The following is a 25,964-nucleotide window of genomic DNA, read 5'->3' on the forward strand; positions in this document are numbered from 1 at the left end:
GGTATTACGCCACTTTTACGGACTCACAATAAAACATACAAAAATGAAACCAAAATGGATTTTCCTGGTAAAAATGTTAAGGAACATCCTTTCCAGGGTAATGACTTGTATATAAGGCAAAATAAATATACAAAAACAAAAATGCTCCTCCACACCATGGGCTATGTTCACACGTAGCGTTTTTGATGCGTTTTTGCACTTTTGCATTGCTTTCAACCGTGAAATGTAATTTTAACATTTTACTACCTTATCTGGACTTGTGGTGTGTGAGACATGATCAGACTCATTTATACAGTGCTGAAAAGACATAAAAGACATGGGAACAGCATGGGGAAGACCCCTGGAAGCATCTCTGACTCCCAGGTCACTGCCTAAAACTGTGGTCATCTCAGACGTGATCCTATATTACTGCGGTAATAAAACAGACATTTTTGGCAATGTGACAAATATTAAACTACATTTAAAATGGCATAGTACAGGATTCAACAGGTGTTTGTATATAAGGTAAAGTGCCAAGATAAGTAAATGAATAAATAAATACACAAAATCATGGGGACATGTTAAATGTGCTATAAATTGCAATTAATGCTAAAAACTTGAAAAACCCAAGAAAATGTATTAAAAAGATTTTTTACATATGGTGGGTACATGCAGACAAGACCGCAATATGCATGGTCTAAATATCAATAATTGATTGTGTTCAAGGGCTCAAAAAGTGGAACTATGAATGAAAAGAGGAAGAGCTCCTCAAAATCTGCATAAATCACAAAATTGTGAAATAAATAATTGTGATATTTCCCCTAGTGGTAACAAGATAAAGTGACAATGCAAGTAAAGTGCAGATATGCAAAATAAATAAAGAGAAAATACTTCATAGATTAAGGTAAAATACCCACAATTAGAGCAGTGCACCCCTCATGTGACAAAAAGGGGAGCAAATAAAGAATGAGATAAGATAAGCATGCTTACCACCAGTGTATTGGCACTGAACCCCGCGTATCCCGACGCGCGTTTCACCTTGCTGGCTTTAATTATCCCTATGAAGTATTTTCTCTTTATTTATTTTGCATATCTGCACTTTACTTGCATTGTCACTTTATCTTGTTACCGCTAGGGGAAATATCACAATTATTTATTTCACAATTTTGTGATTTATGCAGATTTTGAGGAGCTCTTCCTCTTTTCATTCATAGTTCCAATTTTTGAGCCCTTGAACACAATCAATTATTGATATTTAGACCATGCATATTGCGGTCTTGTCTGCATGTACCCACCATATGTAAAAAATCTTTTTAATACATTTTCTTGGGTTTTTCAAGTTTTTAGCATTAATTGCTATTTATAGCACATTATACATGTCCCCATGATTTTGTGCATTTATTTATTCATTTACTTATCTTGGCACATTACTCTATATACAAACACCTGTTGAATCCTGTACTATTCCATATTTGTCTGTCTAATTTTATTCAATAAAGCTTTTCGGAATTTTATTATTTTCTGTTGTGCATTCTAGTTGTAGGGGATTATAATTTTGTGTCTGCACAGCTGAATTTTGCTGATTGATATTTTGGTTAATACATTTAAAATGGGCAAGGTGTGTTTCCAGGGAAGGGGAAGTGGACATTATGGTGATGGTGAGGCAGAGGCTGTGGGCAAGATGAAACTGTGCCTGCTGAGGGAGCACAATAAACACCCACGTCATGTCGAACTACCTTCCTGTCCCAATTTCTAGGGGGCCACGGAACACCACTATTGAAGCCAGAGCAGTGTGAAAAAGTTGTTGGTTGGATAGTAGATAATACTTCCAGTCAGTCTGCTACCACCACCACCCTGTCTTCAACATGGTCCAGTCTCAGTAGCTGTGAGTCTGGACCACATTATTATTATTACTTTAGTGCAATTTATTCCATGGCGCTTTACATGTGAGAAAGGGGTATACATCGCAAAAACAATTACAATAATCTTGAACAAAAATGTGACTGTGACTGGTACAGGAGAGGAGAGGACCCTGCCCGTGAGGTCTCACAGTCTACAAGGGATGGGTGAGGACACAGTAGGTGAGGATAGAGCTGGTCGTGCAGCGGTATGGTGGAGCGAGGGTTACTGCAGGTTGTATGCATGTCGGATGAGGTGGGTCTTCAGGTGCTTTTTGAAGGTTATAACAGTAGGCGAGAGTCAGAAATAGTGGGGTAGCAATTTCCAGAGAAGGGGGGATGCACGGGAGAAATCTTGTATGCAATTGTATGAAGAGGAGATGAGGGGAGTAGAGAAGGAGATCTTGTGAGGATCGGAGATAAGTACCGGTAGACTAGGTCACAGATGTATGGAGGAGACAGGTTGTGGATGGCTTTGCATGCCAAGGTTAGGGTTTTGAACTGGGGTCTTTAGGCAATGGGGAGCCAGTGAAGGGATTGACAGAGAGGAGAGGCCAGGGAATAGCGAAGGGACAGGTGGATTAGTCGGGCAACAGAGTTTAGGATAGATTGGAGGAATGCGAGAGTGTTAGAAGGGAGGTTACAGATCATGAGGTTGCAGTTTTCGAGAAAGGAGATGATGAGAACGTGCACTAGTGTTTTTGTAGATTCGTGGTTGAGGAATGTGTGGATCTGGGAGATTTTTTTTACTTGCAGTCGGCATCTTCCTCACCATGATCCTCCTTCCTCCCACCATTCCGAGTGCCCTGAGACAACTGATCCCACACTTGGACACTCCGAAGAGCTGTTTTGTTCATCTTTCTATTTATAGATTCTGGCCTCTCACTCGGTCCGCTCGGAAGTGGAAAGAGCTTGGATATTTGGTTTGAAGGAGAGATTAGAGTCAAGGGTTACCCCAAGAGCTGTTCACTTTTCCATCAATAGATTCGGGCCTCTCGACCAGCCAGCTTCGAGCAGGGCAACAGAAGATTGCATGTAGCGATTTGAGCAGCCATGGTCACCCGAAGGTGACAGTGGGAAAGTGCAATTATTAAGAGTTGGATAATGATGAGACCCAATGGACAGAAAGTCAGGAGGAGGACCAGGGTGCAGAAGTGGATGACGAAGTGTTGGACGATGAAGTCACTGACTCAAGGGGACATGCAGAGCGAGGACAGCAGCACACAGGGGGAGGGAGGCGTAGCACCACAACAGGCAGGAACAAGCAGTGTGGTGGCCACAGACACAAGGCAGGCAACTGCTCCCTGGAACACCAACAAGACAGAAGTTGCCAGTACAACTGTTAGGTCTTCCCAAGTCTGGTTCTTTTTTAAAGACTGTTCAGATAACCCCAAAAAGGCCATTTGCAACATCTGCCAGGCCAGCATCAGCAAGAGCACAAAAACTACCAGCCTGACCACCACCAGCATGCTCAGCCACATGACAGCAAAGCACCTGATTAGTTGGGCCGAACGCCAGGGTCCAGAAACGGTGTCTGCGGGTGACACCACTGCCTCTTCCGCTGTTGTGCGTGCATGCCAATCCCCTGTCCATTGCACATGCAAAGATGCCTCCCGCACTGCACCTGTCATTGCAGACTTGCAACCATTACCTCCACCTCCTTGTCCCTTCGCAGCATTCAGTTGTCCCTACCACAGTCCTTGGAATGCAAGCGCAAGTACGCAGCCAACCACCCACAGGCCGCAATACTAAACTGTCACATTTCTGGACTGCTTACTTGCACTTGAAATGTTGCCTTTTAGGCTTGTGGAGGCGGAAGCTTTCCACAACTTCATGGTGGCGACGGCCGGGTGTCCATACTCGGTCCCTAGCTGCTAGTATTTCTCCCGGTATCGTATCCGCCTTCCACAAGCGTGGGTCCCAGAGCATTACCCATGCCCTCCCCAGTGCACTTAAGTGGGAAGGACCGCGTAACCACAAACACGTGGACAAGTGAAAGTGTCCAGGGACAGTACATCTCACTGACGCTTCACTGGGTTAATATTGTGCTCTTTCTCCTAGACAACGACCAAATTATTCATGATGGTTGGATCATCCATCTCCTTAGCTTTGCACTGGGTTAATGTTGTGGAATCTGGGACCCAGTAGGACCCTGGGATGGAACACGTCCTCCCGATGCACAGGATTACGGGCCCTGCACCACCTCCTTCTCCTCCTCTTCAGCCTCCATCTCCATCACTTGATTCATTTTTTCAGTACATATTCCAGATTATTTACTTAAACTTAGTGTGTGCCAATAACAATAAGCAGGACTGTATGCTTAGGCGACAAACCGCATGCCGTTGTTGAAAGCTGTATCAGAGAACCTGGTGGCGGCTCTAAAGGAAGGCAAGCTCACACATGTACCATGCCTGGCCCATGTGCTCAACTTAGTGGTTCTGCAGTTTCTAAAAATCTACCCAGATCTGCCAGAGTGGCTTGTGAAAGTACGCCGCGTGTGTGCCCATTTCAGAAAGTCTGCTACAGCTTCCACTGCCCTGGCAGGGCTTCAGCAGTATTTTCAGCTTCCAGCTCACTGACTGGTGTGCGATGTGACTACGCATTGGAAATCAACGTTGCAGATGTTTGGAATGATTTTGAGCAGCAGAGAGCAGTTGTTGAGTACCAACTTCAACACTAGAGATGAGCGGTGTTCGACTAGAACTGTTCGCCAATCTCAAATTCGAGCTGTTTTGGCCGGTGTTCGAGTCGTTCGACGAACGCGAACGATTTGCAAAAAATTCGGCTGTTCGAGGTTATGTTTGATAACTGTTCGTGCACCAAAAGCGTAACTGGATTTTTTCACATCATGCAGGGATTGCATGCCACTCACTGTAATGTCACAGCCATGGTGGTTGTGGCATTACAGTGGTTGCCCAAATCGATGGGAACAGTGCTCACATTGAAACATGAAAAGCCGGCAATTCAGCAGCGGCATACACCGGTACCCAAGAATTTAGAACAGAAAGAATAGAGCATCACACATAGATTAGACAGATAGAAACATGTCAGTCACATATATAATAAGTACAGTGATAGTGTTGATTACTGTACTTGTCATTTAGTGTTAAAATAAAGGATTTATTAAAAAAAAAATTGGCGTGGGGTTCCCCGTAATTTTAGTCTCTAGCGGAGGTTAAGCAGACGGCTGGGGCAGATGTTTGAAGCCTGGGAAGGGGGTAATACCCACGGAGCTTCCCAGGCTACTAATATCAGCTCCCAGCTGGATACCTAGCCTTTACTAGCTATTAAAATGGGGGACCCCCCAAAAAAATTACTTGGGGTCCCCCCTATTTTACTAGCTAGCGAAGGCTTGGCAGACAGCTGGGGGCTGATATTAATAGCCCAGGAAGGGTGCCATGAATATTGGCCCCCTCCCAGGCTAGAAACACCAGCCGTCAGCCGCCCCAGAAATGGTGCATCCATAAGATGCGCCAATTCTGGCACTTAGCCTCGCTCTTCCCACTGCCTTGTAGTGGTGGCAGTGGGGTAATAGGGCTGGGGTTGATGTCAGCTTATAATGCCAGCTGACATCAAGCCCAGGTTAGTAATGGAGAGGCGTCTATAAGACACCCCCATTACTAACCCCATAGTCAAAGTTAAAAAAAAACACAAACACCCAGAATAAAGTCCTTTAATTGAAATAAACACACAATTCTTTATTGTTCTAAATTAAAGCATACTTACAGTACCATCATGCACATTCCAGCTGAAGCCAACGATCTCCTGCAATAAAAGTAAAATAATAAACCAACATCATCCTTACCTTTCCATGGTTCCCAGGACGGCTCCAGCTCTGCTACATTCACATGACAGGCTGGATCGCAGCCAAAAGCTGCCATCCAGCTTTCCATGCCACAGACACTGAGAAGCGCAGGCATGCTTGCGCTCCTCAGTGTCTGGCTGTGACGGCATCCAGATGAGCCGAGTTCATGTCCAATGAACTCAGCTCACATCATGCATGTCACTGACAGCGTGGGAGAATTCTCCTGCACATGCAGTGAGCGTGAAAGAATTCTCCTGCACTCACGGCAAGCTCATGGATGCGCCATTTCTGGGGCGGCTGATGGCTGGAGTTTCTAGCCTGGGAGGGGGCCAATATTCATGGCACCCTTCCTGGGCTATTAATATCAGCCCCCAGCTGTCTGCCTAGCCTTTGCTAGCTATTAAAATAGGGGGGACCCCACAGCATTTTTTGGGGGGGTCCCCCATTTTAATAGCTAGTAAAGGCTAGGTATTCAGCTGGGGGCTGATATTAGTAGCCTGGGAAGCTCCGTGGGTATTACCCCCTTCCCAGGCTTCAAACATTTGCCCCAGCCGTCTGCTTAACCTCCGCTAGAGACGAAAATTATGGGGAACCTCACGCCAATTTTTTTTTAATAAATCCTTTATTTTCACACTAAATGACAAGTACAGTAATCAACACTATCACTGCACTTATTATATATGTGACTGACATGTTTCTATCTATCTAATCTATGTGTGATGCGCTATTCTTTCTGTTCTAAATTGTTGGGTACCGATGCTGAATTGCCGGCCGGCTTTTTTAAAGAGAGTGTCTTCTGAGCAGTTTGTCAGCTTTTGGACACCTTTGAAGGTGTTTTCTATGTGTTTTTATTTGCCTGCCATTGGTTTTAATGGTGTTCGACGGTGTTCCACAGTGTTCTAAGGTGTTCGACGAACAGTTCCACGAACATCCCGGTGTTCGACAAACCGAACTGAACCCGAACACTACGGGGGTGGCTCAACACTATTCAACACGTCCATCAGCACATCAGCCTCCGCACATAAGAGCTGATGAGTGGGCATGGATGTCTGACATTTGTGCCATCCTCCAAAACTTTGAGGACTCCACCAAGATGGTGAGCGGTGATAACGCCATAAGTAGCGTCAGCATCCCACATTTCTGTCTGCTGAAATGGTTGCTGCTCACAATTAAAGAGGAGGCATTGCAGGCAGAGCAAGGAACTATACAGGGTGATGCTACTCAGCCCAGCCTCATCTCATCTCAACGCAGATTGGGTGATAATGAGGAGGCGGATGAGGAAGAGAACATAGACAGTCGTCCTTTTGGTGAGAACAGGGAAGTCTTGGCTGTTGACAGTCTGGCACACAAGGCCGCTGCCTTTACCGTGACCATCGCGTTATACGCATTTTGGGCATTACAGAAAACTGTCACGGCACAAGAGAATTCTTGGAGGCGGAGGTGTGAGGTTCTGATTAATGAGGATGTCAGTCTTAGATCAGTTACAGAACGGAGGGCACGGGAATGGTGATGATACACAGAAATGAGGGATGAGATATGGGCCGGTGCAGAACTATGGACAGCTTGGTGGGTGAGAGAGATGAGTTTGTATTGTATTCTGTAATGATTGTTTAACCTAACCGTGCAATGACTGGCACAGGGTGGAGGCATCGGTGAAGCAGCTTGATAGAAATACAACCCTGGCTGCTGCATTCAGAAGGGATTGGAGAGGAGTTTGCTTAAAGGGATACCGATTAGAAGAGAGTTGCAATAGTGAATAAGAGCGATAGTAAGACTTTTTGCAGTATCAAAGCTGAAAAAAGGTCGAATTCTGGAGATGCTTTTAAGGTGCAGGTGACATGAGAGAGTGAGTGATTTTCCACGTTGAATAAAGGAAAGTTGTGTGTCAAATATTACTCGAAGACAGCAGGCGTGCCGAGTGGGAATTATGGCGGCACCACCTAACGGAAATTGCAAAGTCAGCTATAGGTAGAGGTAGAAAACGAAGGAGTTCATTTTTGGAGATATTAAGTTCAGGCTCTTGTTGAAGAATTATAATAAAAGTAAAATTCTCATCTGACAACGCTGGCAGCAGAGAACACAGTCAGACAATCATTGGACAACCAAAGAGTACAAGCGAGGGAGACACAAACCAGATGCGGCAGACGCTGTCAAAGATCTGGGACAGTTTTCTCAGACCCTCCCAGCACCCAGGCTCTGATACACAGGGTACTCTGACAAGGAGGTAAATGTTTGGGAAGATGCTGAAGGACTACCTTGGCGACCATACCAGCATCCTACATGATTCCTCTCTGTCTCTGTGCCTTACAACTGTTGGGTATCCAAGCTGGACACGTGGCATGAACTGTCCCTCTATGCCTTGGAGCTCCTGGCCGCTAGTGCTTTGTCAGAGATGGTTTTCAGTGCCGCCGGGGGCATTATAACTGATAAAACTGATAGGTGCATCCGCCAGTCAACTGAAAATGCTGACAGACTGACTCTTATAAAAATGAACAAGGGCTGGATTGGGCCAAACTTCTTAACACCACCAGATGATAGCATCGAACATAAACTCAAATCCAGTGGTTATTTTTTTGGGGTCTATTCCCATGCACCCCTTCACACCCAGACATGAGTATACCCTTCAGGAATTGTTCTATTTTATGTCGCCCTCCTCCTTCTCCTCATCCTCCACCACCATATCACCAGGGTGATCGTGATGCAACACCCATATAATTTTTTAAGGGTGTTTCTGATTAGAGACGAGTGAATATTTCAATATTATTTTCGGATTACAATCGCCGTTTTTGCAATATTCGCCAATGTAGTTGTTGAATATTCACTGAACATTGCCGAACGCCATTGGATTCAATGGATGGCAAAACCAAACGCATACACAACACCTTCAAACAGGACCAAAAGCTGCCAAAACACATCAATTTAGGGGCAGTCACCAGGAAATTGCCATCAATTGACCCAGAGTACAAGTAGTATAATTATTATTATTTAGTGTTATAGCGCCATTTATTCCATTGCGCTTTACATGTGAAAGAGGTCACTGAGTGGTACAAGAGCAGAGAGGACCCTGCCCGTGAGGGCGCACAAACAGTCTATAAGGGATGGGTGAGGGTACAGCTGGTCATGCAGCAGTATGGTGGTGCAAGGGTTACTGCAGGTTGTAGGCTTGTCGAAAGAGGTGGGTCTTCAGCTTCCTTTTAAAGGTTTCAACAGTAGGCGAGAGTCTGATATGTTGGGGTACAGAGTTCAAGAGTAGAAGGGATGCACAGGAAAAATTGTGTATGTGATTGTAGAGAAGGAGATCTTGTGAGGATCGGAGGTTGCGTTAAGGTATGTACCGGGAGACTAGGTCACAGATATATGGAGGAGACAGGTTGTGGATGGCTTTGCATGTCATGGTTACGGTTTTGAACTGAAGTCTCTGACCAATGGGGAGCCAGTGAAGGGATCTTATAGATTGCAATGTTATAGATTTCTGGAGCCAGTCCACAGTAAAAAAGCAGCTAGGGGGGCGGGAACCTTCCCACAGAATTTTCTTAGCCAGGGCTGCTTCTCGGCAGGGTTGGACGGGCCCACCAGAGAATCCTCGGGTGGGCCCTGGCTTCTCCATCAGGAGAGCTCATGATAGCGCAAACTTTGCAGCTGCTAAGGGGCTCTTGAGTGGGGGAGAAAGGTGAGCCCTCAGAATCAAATCCTCTTGTGGGCCCAATGTTTTTCAGTCTGACACTGCTTCTCGGTGAGAGTTGTATTTCACCACAGCCATATTCTTTAGCTCGGTGAAAGGACTAGCATAGAGGGAAACCGTATCTATTCCGGCTGTCATGTCTCTGCCACCAGGTTCCACCCATTGTCACACACGACCATGCCTGGTTGTATGTTCAGCGGTGAGAGCCACAGATCAGGCTGCTGTGTTACAGCTTTCAACAACTCTGCAGCGGTGGGCAATTTGTCACCTAAGCATTAAGCATATTATCTTCAGCACAGCCTGTTGCCACTTAGCCAAGGCAGTGCTGCAGTGCTTCCAGCTGGTGACTGATGTGGTCTTATCTGAAATTCTATTACGCGTGAGGTATCACATCAATCCAGCCAGGTATTATTGCCTTATACTGCATGCTGCTGATGCTGACCAAAATAAATTAAAATCTATTCTATTACCTATCGATAACGATGTTAGATGCATTTACAATATGGACAGGTGCTGCTAGGTGGTATCATCACCAGCTACAGATGAGTGTTCATTTTGGTCACATAAATGTCTTCCACAGTCCATAACTTTATTTTTTTTTATTTCTTTGGCCTTATATACAAGTCATTACCCTGGAAAGAATGTTTCTTAACATTTTTTCCATTTTAGCTTGTTTTTCGTATGTTGTTTTTTTGTCAGTCCGTAAAAGTGGTGTAATACTCTGACAACATTGTTCACAGATATGCTATTTGTCAGCGGCCAACTGTGAATAGGTTTGAACCCACAACTGCAATACTTTAAATGGAGTGTAATATTTGATACGCTCACAAAAATTGCTGGATTATTAGGACAGTCATATGGGACAACGTCTGATGGCCACTGTTTCAGGAAGTCGCCTAATAGTATGGTATTTGTCAGCAACCAAGTGTCAATTGGTTCAACAAAACACAGCTGGCTGACTTTAAATGAAGTGGAATATTTGGCACGTTCCACGCTCCACAAAATTTCTGTATTATTATGGCAGTCATATGGACCATGTGCGTCTGATCATTGAAAAAAGTTCCTCTGCTTCCACAATACAGTAATATGAATAAAACTAAAAAAAATCTGGCTGTATTCTGCGAACAAGTAAATGGAGCTGTAAAATGGTGTATACTGACACACTGCTACAATCTATAAATGGAGGACAATATTTTCCACGTTCACTACAAATGGCTGGATTTGAACCGCAGTTATATGTAATACGTCTGACGGAGAACCACAGTTTTAAATTTCGGGCATGTAGTTTACTAATACTATTCTTCACAGCGACCTCGTGTGAATAGCTTCACTGACACACTGCAAGAAAATGTAAATGGAAGCCAGAAATGGCTGATTTTGGAACGCAGTTATATGTGATATGTCTGACGGAGAACCACGGTTTTAAATTGCAGGTCTGTAGTTTACTAATACTATTCTTCACAACAACCTCGTGTGAATAGCTTCGCTGACTTACTGCAACAAAATGGAAGTGGAGGCCATAAATGGCTGATTTTGGAACGCAGTTATATGTGATACGTCTGATGGAGAACCACGGTTTTAAAAAGCGGGCCTGTAGTTTACTAATACTATTCTTCACAGTGACCTCGTGTGAATAGCTTTGCCGACACACTGCAACAAAATGGAAATGGAGGCCAATATTTTCCACGTTCCTTCAAAATTTCTGGATTTTTATCGCTGTATTATAGAAAAGATCTGGCTGTATTCTGCAGTGCTAAGAAGCAAATGGAGCACAAAAATTGTGTACTTGATTTCTTTTTAAGCAAATAATCAGGATTAAGATAAAAAAAAATAGCCTTGGCCCCTTATACCTGGGGTTATGTCTACAAATATCTGTCACAGCAGGATCAGTCAGAACGTGCTATGGACCCTCTTGTGCTGTATGCACTGCCGTCTGCCACATACCCTGCCTCCCTGCCTAACTCCTGCTATCACTACTGAATACTGTGTATGCAGCTAGATTAGTTCTCAGAAGGACTGTTAGTTCAGATGGATATATATATATATATATATGTTGTGGAATACCTATACTAACTATAAGGGCTCATACCCATATGTGTGGAAAAAAAGTTCCGATATCTGGGCTGAAAAATCGGACGATTTTCATGAAAGTGTCTTACGATTTTCATGAGAGGACAATGCGATTTTTCACACCTAGCATCAGTATGACATCCGTATGGAATGCATTTTTTTTCTCTGCAACTATTATTCTGCAATCATTTAAAAGACCATTTACAGTGTTCTATGCTACAGAATGGTAATGTATCCGTAAAAATCGGATGGCATACGGATGGTCCGTCTGTTTTTTTCTCGCACCCATTGACTTGCATTGGCGAATCACGTTCGAGATACACGGCAATACGCAGCATGCTGCGATTTTTTTCTCTGTCCGATTTCAGCTGAGAAAAAACTGCAGATGAGATGGGCCTCATAGAATAACATTGATTAGAGTGCAATCCGATTTTTTATCGTATTGCACTCGTCCGTTTTTCTCTCATATCAGTATGAGCCCTAAACAAGCAAATCTCTCGATGGCTCAGCAGCGTCTCTCCCTACTCTGCTTGTTTCCGGGGTATACTGTGACAAGCATAGCGGCACTAGGTCTTATATAGACCTGATGATGCTGTGTGGCCAGCCAATCACTGTAATGCCCACAACCAATGGCTATGGCATTACAGTGCGTGGCAAGCAATCCCTGCATGTTCATTGTCTCTCTAAAGAGTGCCAAACATGCAGGGCGGGGACCCGAGCTCGCGCCTGAGCTACCCGGAAATACTGGCCAAGCGCCGAGCTTATCGAGCATCATGATGCTCAGGCAAGTACCGAGTAGTGGCGAGCACGTTTGCTCATCACTAATAATAATGTGATAGACTATATGCTGACTTTTATATTAACTACCATTCCGGACACATTACAGCTGTTGCTAATAACGTTTTATTATTCTGTTGTTTCAGCTACAGGAGGGTTTTGGTTGGGATCCCTTCAAATGTCTTTTCTCCAAGTACCAGACCATGTCCGATGTCAGTGAAGATAATAAAGATAAGATGAATCTTTGGGCAAAGTTGTTCTCTCAAGCAGTCAATAAAAACCTGGCCCCATTTTTCCAAGCCTGGGGGTGGCCCATTGATGAAGCAACCAGAAATGAATTGTCCACCATGCCAGAATGGGAGAATGACCCAATGAAAAAATATATTATATGAATATAATTATGTTAAAGAGGTTTTCCATTCTTGAAATTAGATTAAAAAAAATCCATAAAATAAAGTATACTGACAGCTGCAGCCAAGCATTGACTACAGTGGCTACATGTATCGGTTTCTCTTGTGGCTACTGATTTGCAGTCTTGCTAACATGCCCATCTCTCATAAACAGAAAGTGCAAACATGTTATTTTCAAAATTATTATAAGTTTACAATTAATTTTTCAAATTTACAATTACAAGTTGTTTTTGATGGTTTAAGTAATGGAAAACCTCTATAAAGCAATATAAAGTTGTACATTGCATGATATGTATTCAATGATTGCATAAAGAAGTTACCTGGCTTATTGACCAAGACATCTAGATTTTACTTCAACTAACTATTCTTCTAACAAAATCAGAATATGAGCTTTCTATGTAGTTACATAATGTGCCAGATTTTAGTGATGCTGTCCCTTATGGAATGCAAATGCTGATTTCTGTAATGATAGCTTACCAGGAGTGTTAACCACTTGCCAACAGCCTGATGACAATATAACTCCAGTTGATTTACATTATATAGCCATTAAGAGAAAAACAGCAATCATGTGCTAAGTCATTTAATCAGCAGGTGCCCGGTAGGCAATAGAGCTGTTTACATCTGAATTTGAACAGCTAAGTTTTATTTCTGCTATAACCTGTGCTGATATGCTCCAACATTTCAGAGTAAAAATAAAACTAAAGATCAGATGTCTGTCAAAACTCTCTTATAAACCTGGACAATATAGCTTTATTTTAGTATGGTTTAAAAAAAAAATGACATATAAAATTAAGAAATACACACCTTTTCTATTTTACTCTAGTAATACACATAATACATATAATACAATACAATATAGCATTGAAATTGAAACACCAAGAAGAAAAAGTAATGAAAATATAGAAATCACAAGATTGATACACATGTTAATGATATGCCAAGGATGAAAAAATGGAAACAACATTTTGAAACCATCTTGATTTATTCAGTATCGAGTAAGAGCAACAGAAATACAAGCACTTACACGCCTTGGCATGCTATCATTATAAATGGTCATTGAAGAAGGGTTCTGCCACGCTAAATGCACTTGGGCGCGAAAATCATCCTTTGCTGGCAGCTCTGGTTACAGTTGCCAGCTAATGCCATCCCAGATGTGCTTGATGGAAGACAAGTCTGGAAACACTGCAAGCCATGGTAACACCATGAGGTCTGGCGCTGTCATGTAGAAAAATGGCTCTTGGGACACTTCGGATAAATGGCTGTTCCACTGTTTTCATAATTGATCCATTTTATACTACAAATGAAATTGGATGTCACATACCAAGCCTAAGGCATCAAACAGTGTCTACACAAACCATTAAAAATGAATTTTCACAACATTGGGCTATGAGCCAGATGTCCATTTACAGGGTGTTTGATAGCCTTTGTGAGAGGGGGAAAAAAGTCAATCATGGTAAAGTGCAAGATGGCAGTAGAGGCTGGGATGGAGGACTATCCTCTACATCGATGAGTCCCGCTTTTGTCTTGGTCGCAATGATAGTCGAAGATTATTTTGAAGACTACATTAGCAGTGCCATAAAGAGGACTTCAAAAGGGAACGTCACAGTGGTCCTACTCCTGGGCTTATAATGTGGGGTTGCATAATATACAGTAGCCAGACCTCTCTGGTCTTCATTACAGGTACACTATCAGCCCGGTGTTACGTTGAAACCAGTGGAATAGCAATTTCTCCAAAGTGTTCCATGAGCCATATTTCAGCATGACAACACCAGGCCACATGTTACTTGTTTCCCATCGAGCACATCTGGGATGTCATTGCTCAGCAATTGCAAAGGAAATTGCCAGCAGTGGATCTCGATGATTTGCGTGCACAAGTGCATTCAATGTGGCAGAACATTCCTTAGACAACCATTAATAACCTCATTGATAATGTCGTCACTGCTTTCTGGTTCTTCTATCCTCTAGTATACAGGCCCGGAGAGAATAAGACACAAGACAGGTAGTGTGCGTCAAAAGACTCCAACTTTATTACAAAGCATAGGGTTTATATACACCCTGGAGGCAGAAACGGATTTACCATATATGGTCCGATCATACAATTTAGCTGTGCAAACAAAAACTGGTTTCTGTTCTCATGATGCCTATGCTTGTGTTGATACATTTAATCAGACACATTCTGATGACTAGCAAGGACACATTAGTTTCTATTGATACAAGGAAGGAACATTTAGTTGTTGTTTTTGACCTAAGGTAACCGTCAGACTTATACAGCATGGATGGGGTCTTTGAACGTGAGGGACCTCATCTTCAGCTATAACATTCCGTCCTTTTGTTCCTTCATTTATCAATATGAATCTCTATTATTTTTTTCTTTTTCTTTTAGTACAACGCTGAATACACATTCTAAAAAGCTTGAAATCCAATTAAACCGCGAGACACAATAGCAAAACCTGAAAAAATAGAATTATTGGCCAAAGTATCTGAGCAATTCACCCAAAAGTTTATCTCTTCCCATGAGACTGGGACAGCGAGAAAGGGTATGCTAGTGGACGTCACAGGGGCATGTGTACATATCCAACAATTAGCAATAGTCTGGTTTTGCTCCTTTAGTCCATCGATTAGAGCAAGATGGTGTTTAATGAATCTATTGTCATCTCCATCTGTGGTGCCTAACGTAGTCCATGCACCGGTGGTCGCAAGGATGCAGGTAAGTATAAACAATGTCTTCATTCTTTGTCCGCTGGGTCTCCTAGTATCTTTTTGCAATGGGACGCGTGGATCCAGGCCTCTTTTCCCTCTAGCTTAACGGCTGTGCTTGTGGTCAGCAGAACTTGAAAGGGTCCGTCAAACCGTGGATCTAGGCTTTTCCTCACGTGTCTTTTTATAACCACCCAGTCTCCAGGTTGCAGCGTATGGCTGCTAGAGTCTTGATCTGGATCTGGAAGAGAACTGAAAACATTATCATGTATTTGCTTGATCTTTTTGTGTAAAGCCCTCACATAGGAACTTAGCACATGGTTGTTCATTTCTAATGCTTGCGGATAGAAACACCCTAGGCTGGGTACGTTGCCAAACAATATCTCATATGGAGAGAGTCCAGTCTTTTTATTGGATGTGTATCTTACTGAAAACAGAGCAAGCGGTAAACAATCCGGCCATGGTTTTCCTGTCTCAGCCATGGCTTTCTGAATTTTTAATTTCAATGTCCCATTCAGTCTTTCCACTTTACCACTACTTTGTGGGTGATATGGGGTATGGAATGCTTGTTGAATTCCTAGAGCTGACATGACTTCATTCATTATTTCACCCGTGAAGTGTGTACCTCTGTCACTCTCAATTACCTCTGGTACCCCATACCTGCAGACCACCTCCGCAAGCAGTTTCTTTGCGGTTGCCGCAGCCGTGGCTTTGGCAATCGGGAAAGCCTCTGGCCATCCTGAGAACAAATCAATACAGACCAACACATATTCCCATGATCCTGACTTCGGCAGCTGAATATAATCAATTTCCAGTCTCTGGAATGGATAGAGGGGCCGGGGGGTGTGTTTGGGTGGTGTTTTAACTAATCTACCCTGATTATGTGTAGCACATATCATGCACCCTTTTATCAGTCGTTCAATACAGGTGGAGAATCCTGGTGCCACCCAATATTTCTGCATCACATTCATCACAGCCGTTTTAGATTGGTGTACTGGTCCATGTAGCATCTGGGCAGCCGCTGGGTACAGTGCCCTTGGAAGGCATCGTCGTGTCCCTTTCCCCCATACCCCATTTGCTTCATTCAGGCATGCACCTTCCTTCAACCACTTATCAACCTCCTCCTTCAGAGCCTGAGCCTGCATTTGGGATAAGATGTCCTCCGACACAAAGGGGTTTTTAGGGGCACTTAACTGACGTACTGTTAACCCTTGTAGCAGCTTGCAGGCTGCAGTTTTTGCTGCTGCATCTGCCATCGCATTACCTCTGCTTACCTGGTCGGTGCGTCTGGTATGTGCTCTTACCTTTATGACAGCTACTTGTTTGGGTAATTGGAGCGCATCAATTAACTGCTGGACCGAATCAGCATTCTTTATGGGGTGTCCTGCTGCCGTCAGGAAACCTCTTGACTTGCATATTGGACCAAAATCATGCGCTATACAGAATGCGTACCTAGAATCCGTGTAAATGTTAACAACACTACCTTCTGCTAATTTACAGGCCTCGGTTAGGGCCCTAAGTTCAGCCTCTTGAGCCGATTGGTGTGGGAGCATTGGTTCTGCCTTGATTACTGCATTGAGGGAGACAACTGCATATCCAGTATGGAAAGTACCTGAATCGTCCTGATGACGGGATCCATCTACAAAAAATTCAAAATCTGCATTTTCTAATTCATGTTCAAACACAGTAGGTAAACCTGCTGTTTCTTGTGCCATCATTTGTACACAGTCATGAGGAACATCCTCTCTTGGGTCTTCCTTAAAAAGCACAGTACCTGACCCCTCCTTCAGATCCGAGATAGGTAACAAAGTTGCTGGGTTCAAAGTAGTACACCTCTGTAAAGAAACATTGGGAGGCATTAACAGTGCACATTGTAACCTGAGATGACGTGCTGCTGAGAGGTGAGCGGGTTGCACTTGATTCAATATAGTATAGACATCATGAGGTGTTAGCACGGTGAGCGGATGATCTAGAACTATGTCTGCAGATTTGTGGAGTAGCAGTTCAACAGCATGCAGAGCACGTACACAGGATGGTGCACCTCTGGCTACCGCATCCAATCTGCCACTAAAATAGACAACAGGTCTCTGATTGTCACCATGTAATTGAGTTAAAACTCCTGCTGCATGTCCAGCTTGCTCGTGAAGGTACAGAGTAAATGGGAGCTCATAATTAGGTGTACCCAAAGCTGGAGCGGCCAAAATACGTTTTTTGAGAGAATACAAACAGTCTATTGCCTCTGGTGTTAGTACAAAAGGTGTTGGGGTAAGACAGTCATAGAGGGGCTGCATTAAAACAGAGACGGCATGAATCCACTGTCTGCAATAGGAAACAAGTCCAAGAAAAGTTCTGAGGGCTGCAACATTAATGGGGACGGTGAATGCCTGTACTGCTAGTTTACGTGCATTTGTCAAATGGTGGGCTCCTGGTGTAATGCAATGTCCCAAAAAGGTGACTGAAGATTTACAAAACTGAAGCTTATCTTTCGACGCCTTGCAGCCAGCGCGATAGAGAAACAACATAAGTGATATAGTTGCGTTATGACATTGTTTCCTGGAGGGGGCACAAATGAGCAGGTCATCGACATATTGCAGAACAATGATATGTGGTTCAGACCATCCCTCCAGTATTTCCTGCAGACTTGCAGTGTACATTGTGGGTGAATTCTGGGCACCCTGTGGCAACACTGTTCATGTATATTGACTGCCCTGGAACGTGAAAGCAAACAGGTACTGGCAGTCAGGATGTAATGGTACACTGAAAAATGCATTTGCCAAATCGACCACTGAAAAACAAAGAGAGTTAGAAGGTATCTGTGACAGAAGAGTATGCGGGTTGGGCACAACTGGTGTTAGAAGTTCTGTGGCTTTGTTAACCAACCGGAGGTCATGGACCATTCTATATGTGGCTGGTTGTCCTGGCACACTATTTTTCTTTACTGGGAACAGGGGAGTGTTGCAAGGGGACTGGGTTTTGACTAGGACTCCCCTGTGTAGTAATTTTTGGACTTGCTGGCTATGGCATTCTCCTGAGCCGAGCTAAGGGGATACTGCTTCTGTTGAGGCAAGATGGCTCCTGGTTTTAGATTCACCATTACTGGTTGAACTCTTAGCCTACCAACATCTGTGTTATCTGAGGCCCAAAAGTCGTAGGGTACAGCCTGCTCCAATATCAGGGGAAAATCGTTTGTCTCTTCTATGCTGGCAATATCTAGTGACATAATTTTGCAAAGGGTGCTTGGTTTTAAACCTGGGGTCATGGTGACAGTGCCATCAGGATGATATTCGATATGTGCTTGTAATTGAGACAATACATCGTTTCCCAAAAGGTTACATTGGCCTCGTGGCGATACCATGAGCTGGCTATGTACAGTAGCTCCTTGAATTTGCAGGGGAATTTTGTTAGTGACAGGGAGCAGGACAGACGGGGAATTGAAAGGGGTGGCAATGACATGATGTGAAAAATCAGTGTCAGTGTATGGCCAATCACCTCGCGTAATTACTGAATTGTCGGCCCCCGTATCTACTTGGAAATCGATTTCATGTCCCCCTGGTAGGTTCACCTGCACTATACAACTGGGAGTTGGGGGTAAGGAGATGAGGGGGTTCATGTGCAAGCTACCCTCATCCTATGGGGCCGTTGTTTGGTTGGCTAGAGGACCCGTACTCTGAGCATCTGGATACGGGTTGGTCCTACAGTCCTTTCTAAAATGTCCTGGCTTACATCCGTAACATAGTCTCTGTCCCCCTCCTGCAGTCCGTCCTCTGTCTCTGTTGTTTCTGGGGGTCGTCTCTACTATGTGTATTCTGGCAGCTCTTTTTGCCTGTATTATGTCATGCTGTGCCCCCTGAGCTATCCTGGCCAAGTCCTCTGCCTTCACTGATCTCCACTCTGGTCTACTTGCTTTTACCTTTTCTGCAATCTCTTTCTTTAGTCCGTTCATGAAAGCACTTGCTAATACCCTCTCACTAGTCTTATTTTCAGGAATGAACCCCATTTCCGACCAAGTCTTCCTTAGAGCCCAAAAGTAATCTTTGGGGTCCTCTTCCTTACCCTGAACTCGGTCTTCTAGTGTAACCTGCCTTTCTCCCTGCCTGTCTTTACATGCTTTTACCAATGGTGTTGTGAACAGGACTCCGACCACTGCATTATTGGGTTCTGCGTCTACGGGTCCGGTCCTATTGTCATACTGCTTGTACGTTTCGTCTATCAACCTATCATAGCGGGCTTCATCTGCCAATTTTCCCTTAATTACCCCTTGTAAATCCAACCTAGTTGCATTGTACGTATCCTGTATGGTTCTTATCATTCTGGCAAAACCCATCAGGGACTGGGACGGATCTGGAAACTGGGAAATCAACGCCAATTGTTCTGAGGGACTCCATGGTCTATACATTAACATTGTACGGGCTTCTTGACCTGGAACAACTGCGTCCCCTACTGCTGCTGCTGCTGCTGCACACGGTGCTCCTGGCACAACTACCGTCCTCATTGGGAATAGTCTAGCTGGGTGGGGTCTTGGTCCTCCGCATGCCACACAGATATCTACAGTCAAGGGATTCTCTTGTCCACATCTGGGGCAAACCCAGCAATTGGGTTCCTGGGAATTCTGGTACTGGGGTGGGAGTGACGTCGGGGGCAGATAGGGAGGAAAATCTGTCATTCCGGTTTTTGTCAGCCTGTAACATCCGTTTCCTAATTCTTCAATTCTTCCTTCAAAATGAGCGCATGCATTCATCCATACATCCACTGTCTTCAACAGACCCTTATCTTTCAGCCATCCATGATAGGAGTTAAAGAAGGATTTCCATTTCTCACCGTTCATCTCTCCATTTTCATTCATTCCCGCCTTACACAATATTTTGTCAATTCCAATCAGTGCCTGTTTCCCTTCTCTGCGTACTACTAAGTCTTTGGCTGTAACGCTTTCTTTGGCATTTTGGTTCCCCATTCTTTCAGTTCTCCTCACTCAGAATAGACTCCTCAATCACTTAGACAATGGGCCACAAAGATTTCTGAACCACGCCACTACTTGCCCTCCAGGAACTATACGCCAACCAGAAAAACAGACCAAAAACACCGATCCCGAGACACACCCACAACACAATCATCGGATCCATGCTGTCATTCTTAAGTTTTTCCAAAGGATAGAAGGCAGGACTGACAATTTATCTGAGGGGATTCGGGGGTGAGGGAGTCTCTTCTATGTAGTGATATAATTTAGGTAGAATATAACAGTTATTCTTACCTCAGCACTGTATATATCACCAACAGAGAGCTTCGCTCCTCCCACGTCTCGGACTGGTCGAGCACCCCTGGGCAGATTAACTCAGGTCCCTGATCGGGCACCAGCTTGTCGTCACTGCTTTCTGGTTCTTCTATCCTCTAGTATACAGGCCCGGAGAGAATAAGACACAAGACAGGTAGTATGCGTCAAAAGACTCCAACTATATTACAAAGCATAGGGTTTATATACACCCTGGAGGCAGAAACGGATTTACCATATACAGTCATGGCCAAAAGTTTTGAGAATGACACCAAAATTATATTTTCACATGATCTGCTGGCCTCTGATTTTTATTAGTGTTTGTCTGATGTTTATATCACATACAGAAATATAATTGCAATCATATTATGAGTACCAATAGGTTATATTGACAGTTAGAATGATCTAATGCAGCAAGTCAATATTTGCAGTGTTGCCCCTTCTTCTTCAAGACCTCTGTAATTCTCCCTGGCATGCTCTCAATCAACTTTTGGACCAAATCCTGACTGATTGCAGTCCATGCTTGCATAATCAATGCTTGCATTTTGCCAGAATTTGTTGGTTTTTGTTTGTCCACCCATCTCTGTTAGAACCTTGCTGTTAGGTTTTTTTTCCTTTGCTGGTCACATGACCTTGTTGGCCTATTTAATCCTGCTCCGCCCTTCTGGCTTTGCTGGACTTCATTGTATATCTACTTTCTAGCTAGCCTGTGCTCTGTATCTAGCTCTGTTAGTTTGCTTGGTCTACGGACCTCTATGTTCTATCTATTTTGTTTGTTCGTCTGTCTGCTACTATTTCTGTTAGGAGGTGTCCCATATTCCTCCCAGTCCTTAGTACTTGTAGGGATTCCCTCCCCACATCTATAGGTCTCCGTACAGACTAGATTAGGACTTTAGCAGGTCTGATCGCAGGATCAGGTTCCCTGTTACATCGTAGGGATTCAGCTGAGTCCTATAGTAGGGACAGATCTCCTCTCTTTCCTTAGATTTGGTAGCAGAACATAACAGTAAGTCCAGCCTGCAAATTCTCTAAGGAAAGATTTTTTTTTTTTTTTTTTTGTTCCATCATGGTGTCGGTTCAGGATTTGGCTAAACACCTGCAGGGACTCTCTCTGGAAGTGGCCGAGCTCCGTCAGCACGTGAGTAACTGTCCTGGAGCATATTTCTTGGAGCCTAAGGTATGTTTGCCGGATTTATTTTTTGGTGAACATCGAGAATTTTTTTCATTTAAAAATGCTTGCTTATTGTATTTTTGTTTGAGACCCAAGTCCTCTGGGGATGAATCCCAGCGCGTAGGGTTCATAATGTCACTTTTGCGCAAAGAGCCTCAGGAGTGGGCCTTTTCTTTGCAACCTAGTGATACATGCTTCAGATCAGTGGATAGTTTTTTTTCTGCTTTAGGATTATTATATGATGATCCTGACCGTGTGGCATCAGCTGAGACTGAGTTGAGACGTTTAAAACAAGGATCAGGTAATGTGGAAAAATATTGTACTCATTTTCGTCGTTGGTCCACTCAAACAGGGTGGAACGATTCTGCTCTGAAAAGTCTATTTCTTGCTGGGCTCAGTGAAAGGGTTAAAGACCTGCTAATTACTTATCCTACACCTGAGGATTTGCAACAGGCTATGCAATTAGCTATACGGGTGGATAGAAGACTGCGTGCTAGGGTTAATGAGAGCAAATCCTCTGCTATGTCAGTTTCTGGTTATGATAATGTGTGTACTAACAGTGGTGAACCGATGGAGATTGGATCGGTGGCACCTCGCTCTCAAGAAAAAGACCGTCGTTTTTCGGAAGGCTTGTGTTTCTATTGCGGAAAATCTGGTCATTTGATTAAAGGCTGTGAGCTTCGTATGAAGAAAGAAAAAAAAATGGTCAGTCACGCCCGTATTGCCTGTTTAAATTCCAAGGGTATATTTTTAGCTGCTTCCACGATTGCTCAGGAAAAATTAATGGAATTTCGGGTGTTTGTTGATTGCGGGTCTACACTGAATGTAATTGATGGGGGATTCGTGGAAAAACTCAATTTAAAACCTGAACCTTTATCATCCCCCATTGCTGTGGTTTCTGTGGATGGCTCCCCTTTGAAGAATATTACTCTCAAGGTCAGTGAATTTCCTCTCACTATTAATGGTGTTCACCATGAGAAATTGGATTTGGTAGTGTTGAATAACTTGCCTTCTCCAGTAATATTGGGTTTGCCCTGGTTAAAATTTCACAATCCTGTACTGGATTGGTCTACCAGTGAAATTAAATCCTGGAGCCATAAATGTTATGACAAGTGTTGTAACGGGCGTATTGCAGCTTTGGATAGGGGAGAATTGCCTGTTCCTATTCAGGATTTTTGGAGAGTTTTTTCTGAGAAAGAATCGCAGGTTTTGCCTCCCCATAGAGACTATGATTGTTCTATTGAATTTGTCCCTGGAGCGATTCTTCCTAAAAGTCGTTTATTTAACCTTACTATTCCTGAGAGGAAGGCTTTGGAGGAATACATACAGACAAGTTTGGCCGCCGGTCACATTAGGCCCTCTAAGTCTCCTGTGGCGGTTGGATTTTTTTTTGTAAAAAAAAAGGACGGCGGTTTACGTCCTTGTCTGGATTTTCGTGAGATTAACAAAATTACGGTACGCAATCCTTACCCACTGCCATTGATTCCTGATCTGTTTAACCAGTTATTGGGGGCCAAGTGGTTCTCTAAAATTGACCTTAAGGGGGCATACAATCTGTTGCGCATGAAGGAGGGTGATGAATGGAAGACTGCTTTTAACACTCCTGTGGGTCATTTTGAGAATCTGGTTATGCCTTTTGGTCTTACTAATGCTCCTGCATTTTTTCAGAATCTGATTAATGACATCCTTAGACCTTTGATCGGTAAAAATGTGGTTGTGTATTTGGATGACATTTTGATTTATTCGCCAGATCTGGAGTCTCATTGGCGGAGCGTGCGTGAGGTATTACAGTTATTAATGGACAATTCGCTTTTTGCTAAGCTGGAGAAATGTGAGTTCGCTGTACAGAGAATTAGTTTTTTGGGCTACATTATCTCCAGCAAAGGTTTTGAGATGGATCCGGTTAAGGTTCAGGCTGTGCAGGAATGGCCTAGGCCTATTGGTTTGAAATTGATACAGAGGTTTTTGGGTTTTGCCAATTACTATAGAAAATTCATAAAAAATTTTTCTAGTATTGTCAAAACTCTGACTGATCTCACCAGGAAAGGTGCTGATGCGGTTCAGTGGTCTTCTGAGGCCATTGAAGCTTTTGTGTATCTCAAGGAGAGGTTCACCTCTGCTCCCATCCTTATGCAGCCTGATGTTACTAGGCCGTTTTTGGTTGAGGTTGATGCTTCCTCTGTGGGGGTTGGCGCAGTATTGTCTCAGGATAACGGGGATGGATTACATCCCTGTGCCTTTTTTTCAAAAAAATTTTCGGAGACTGAATTGAATTACGATATTGGTAATCGGGAATTATTGGCTATTAAACTCGCATTTGAACACTGGCGCCACTTCTTGGAAGGTGCGGAATTTCCCGTTCAGGTTCTTACGGATCATAAAAATCTGATATATCTTGATGCTGCCAAGCGCCTGAATGCCCGTCAGGCTAGGTGGGCACTGTTTTTCTTGCGGTTTAATTTCTCCGTTACTTACATCCCTGGTACTAAGAATGTTAAGGCGGATGCCTTGTCTCGCAGTTTTTCTCCCATAGTCGGTGCTGAGAAAGAGGAAAACATTTTACAAGAAGGTGTTGTGATAGCTGCTTTAGACTCCGTTTTGGAAGATGAGATTCTTAAAGCTCAGGAGAATGCCCCATCTAACACTCCTCATGGGAGGTTGTTTGTGCCTGGGACCTTTAGGAGAGATTTGTTTGTTGAGTGTCACGAATCTCGGTTGGCAGGTCATCCCGGAATCTCTGAGACCAAGAGACTGGTGGGTCGCAGTTTTTGGTGGCCTGGATGGCAGAAGGAAGTCATTAAGTGGGTGCGCCAATGTACTATATGTGCTAGATCTAAGTCCTCACATACTCCTGCTGTGGGGTTACTTTGTCCTTTGGAGGTCCCCAGTGCTCCTTGGACACATTTGGCTATGGACTTTATAACTGACCTTCCCCCCTCTGAGGGTTTTACTGTCATCTGGGTGGTCGTGGACCGTTTTAGCAAGATGTGTCACTTGGTTCCCTTCGTCAAACTGCCCTGCGCTAAAACTCTCGCTAAGGCCTTTGTCAAGGAAATTGTCAGACTTCATGGCGTTCCTACTGACATTGTTTCTGATAGGGGTCCTCAGTTCGTGGCTCGTTTTTGGCGTGCCTTTTGTGACAGGTTGGGAATTCATTTGTCGTTTTCGTCCGGATATCATCCTGAATCTAATGGCCAGACAGAAAGGAAAAACCAGGATGTTGAGCAGTTCTTGCGTTGTTTTGTGGCAGACAATCAAGAGGGGTGGTCTGAGTTTCTGCCACTTGCCGAATTTGCTCTGAACAATCATACATCTTCTTCTGCTGGTTGTTCGCCTTTTTTTTGTTGTTCTGGGAGACATCCGTCGTTTGGGTCGTTCTCCAAGTTGGGATCTGCCGTGCCTGAGGAGGAGAATTTTTCCGGTGATTTGGAAAGAGTTTGGACGGATGTGCGTGGTAATCTTCAGGAGGCCAACAGAAAATCTAAAGACTACTTTGATAGGAAACGACAGGAGGTTTTGTTCGCTGTTGGTGACATGGTTTGGTTGTCCTCTAGGAATCTGCGGTTGAGGATTCCTTCTAAGAAATTGGGTCCCAAGTTTGTAGGGCCCTTTAAGGTGCTTCAGGTTGTCAACCAATCTGCTGTTAGGTTGGAGGTTCCTACCTCCTGGAGAATTAATCCGGTCTTTCATGTCTCTCTGTTAAAAAAAGCTGTTGTGTCGGATGGTGACGCCTCTGCCTCTGTTCCTCCGGTGGTGGAGGACGGGGAATATGAAATTTCTCGCATCCTTGACTCTAGACGGTATAGAGGTAGTTTGCAGTATCTTGTGGCCTGGAAAGGTTTCGGACCCGAGGATAACTCTTGGGTGAGGTCAGATGATGTTTCCGCGTCCAGACTTATCAGAGCGTTTCACAGGAGATTTCCTGATAAGCCTGGTCCTAGGGGATCCGGAGGATCCTCTTAGAAGGGGGGGTACTGTTAGAACCTTGCTGTTAGGTTTTTTTTCCTTTGCTGGTCACATGACCTTGTTGGCCTATTTAATCCTGCTCCGCCCTTCTGGCTTTGCTGGACTTCATTGTATATCTACTTTCTAGCTAGCCTGTGCTCTGTATCTAGCTCTGTTAGTTTGCTTGGTCTACGGACCTCTATGTTCTATCTATTTTGTTTGTTCGTCTGTCTGCTACTATTTCTGTTAGGAGGTGTCCCATAT

The 25,964-nt window shown here is 43.9% G+C and overlaps 1 protein-coding gene across 1 annotated transcript in view; it reads left to right on the plus strand.

Moving 5' to 3' along the window:
* Positions 1-22,626, plus strand: part of LOC141166188 (TRPM8 channel-associated factor homolog) — a 191,490-nt gene extending 168,864 nt beyond the window's left edge. The window contains exon 8 of the mRNA XM_073652638.1: positions 12,358-22,626. Within this exon, the coding sequence (XP_073508739.1) occupies positions 12,358-12,603 (246 nt within the window). The 3' untranslated portion in view covers positions 12,604-22,626. The remainder of the gene's footprint in view (positions 1-12,357) is intronic.
* Positions 22,627-25,964: the final 3,338 nt, after the last annotated feature.

The sequence above is a fragment of the Phyllobates terribilis genome, unplaced genomic scaffold (genome assembly GCF_046119375.1).
Source record: "Phyllobates terribilis strain yellow unplaced genomic scaffold, ASM4611937v1 Scaffold_11__3_contigs__length_659146591, whole genome shotgun sequence".
Classification (NCBI taxonomy): domain Eukaryota; kingdom Metazoa; phylum Chordata; class Amphibia; order Anura; family Dendrobatidae; genus Phyllobates; species Phyllobates terribilis.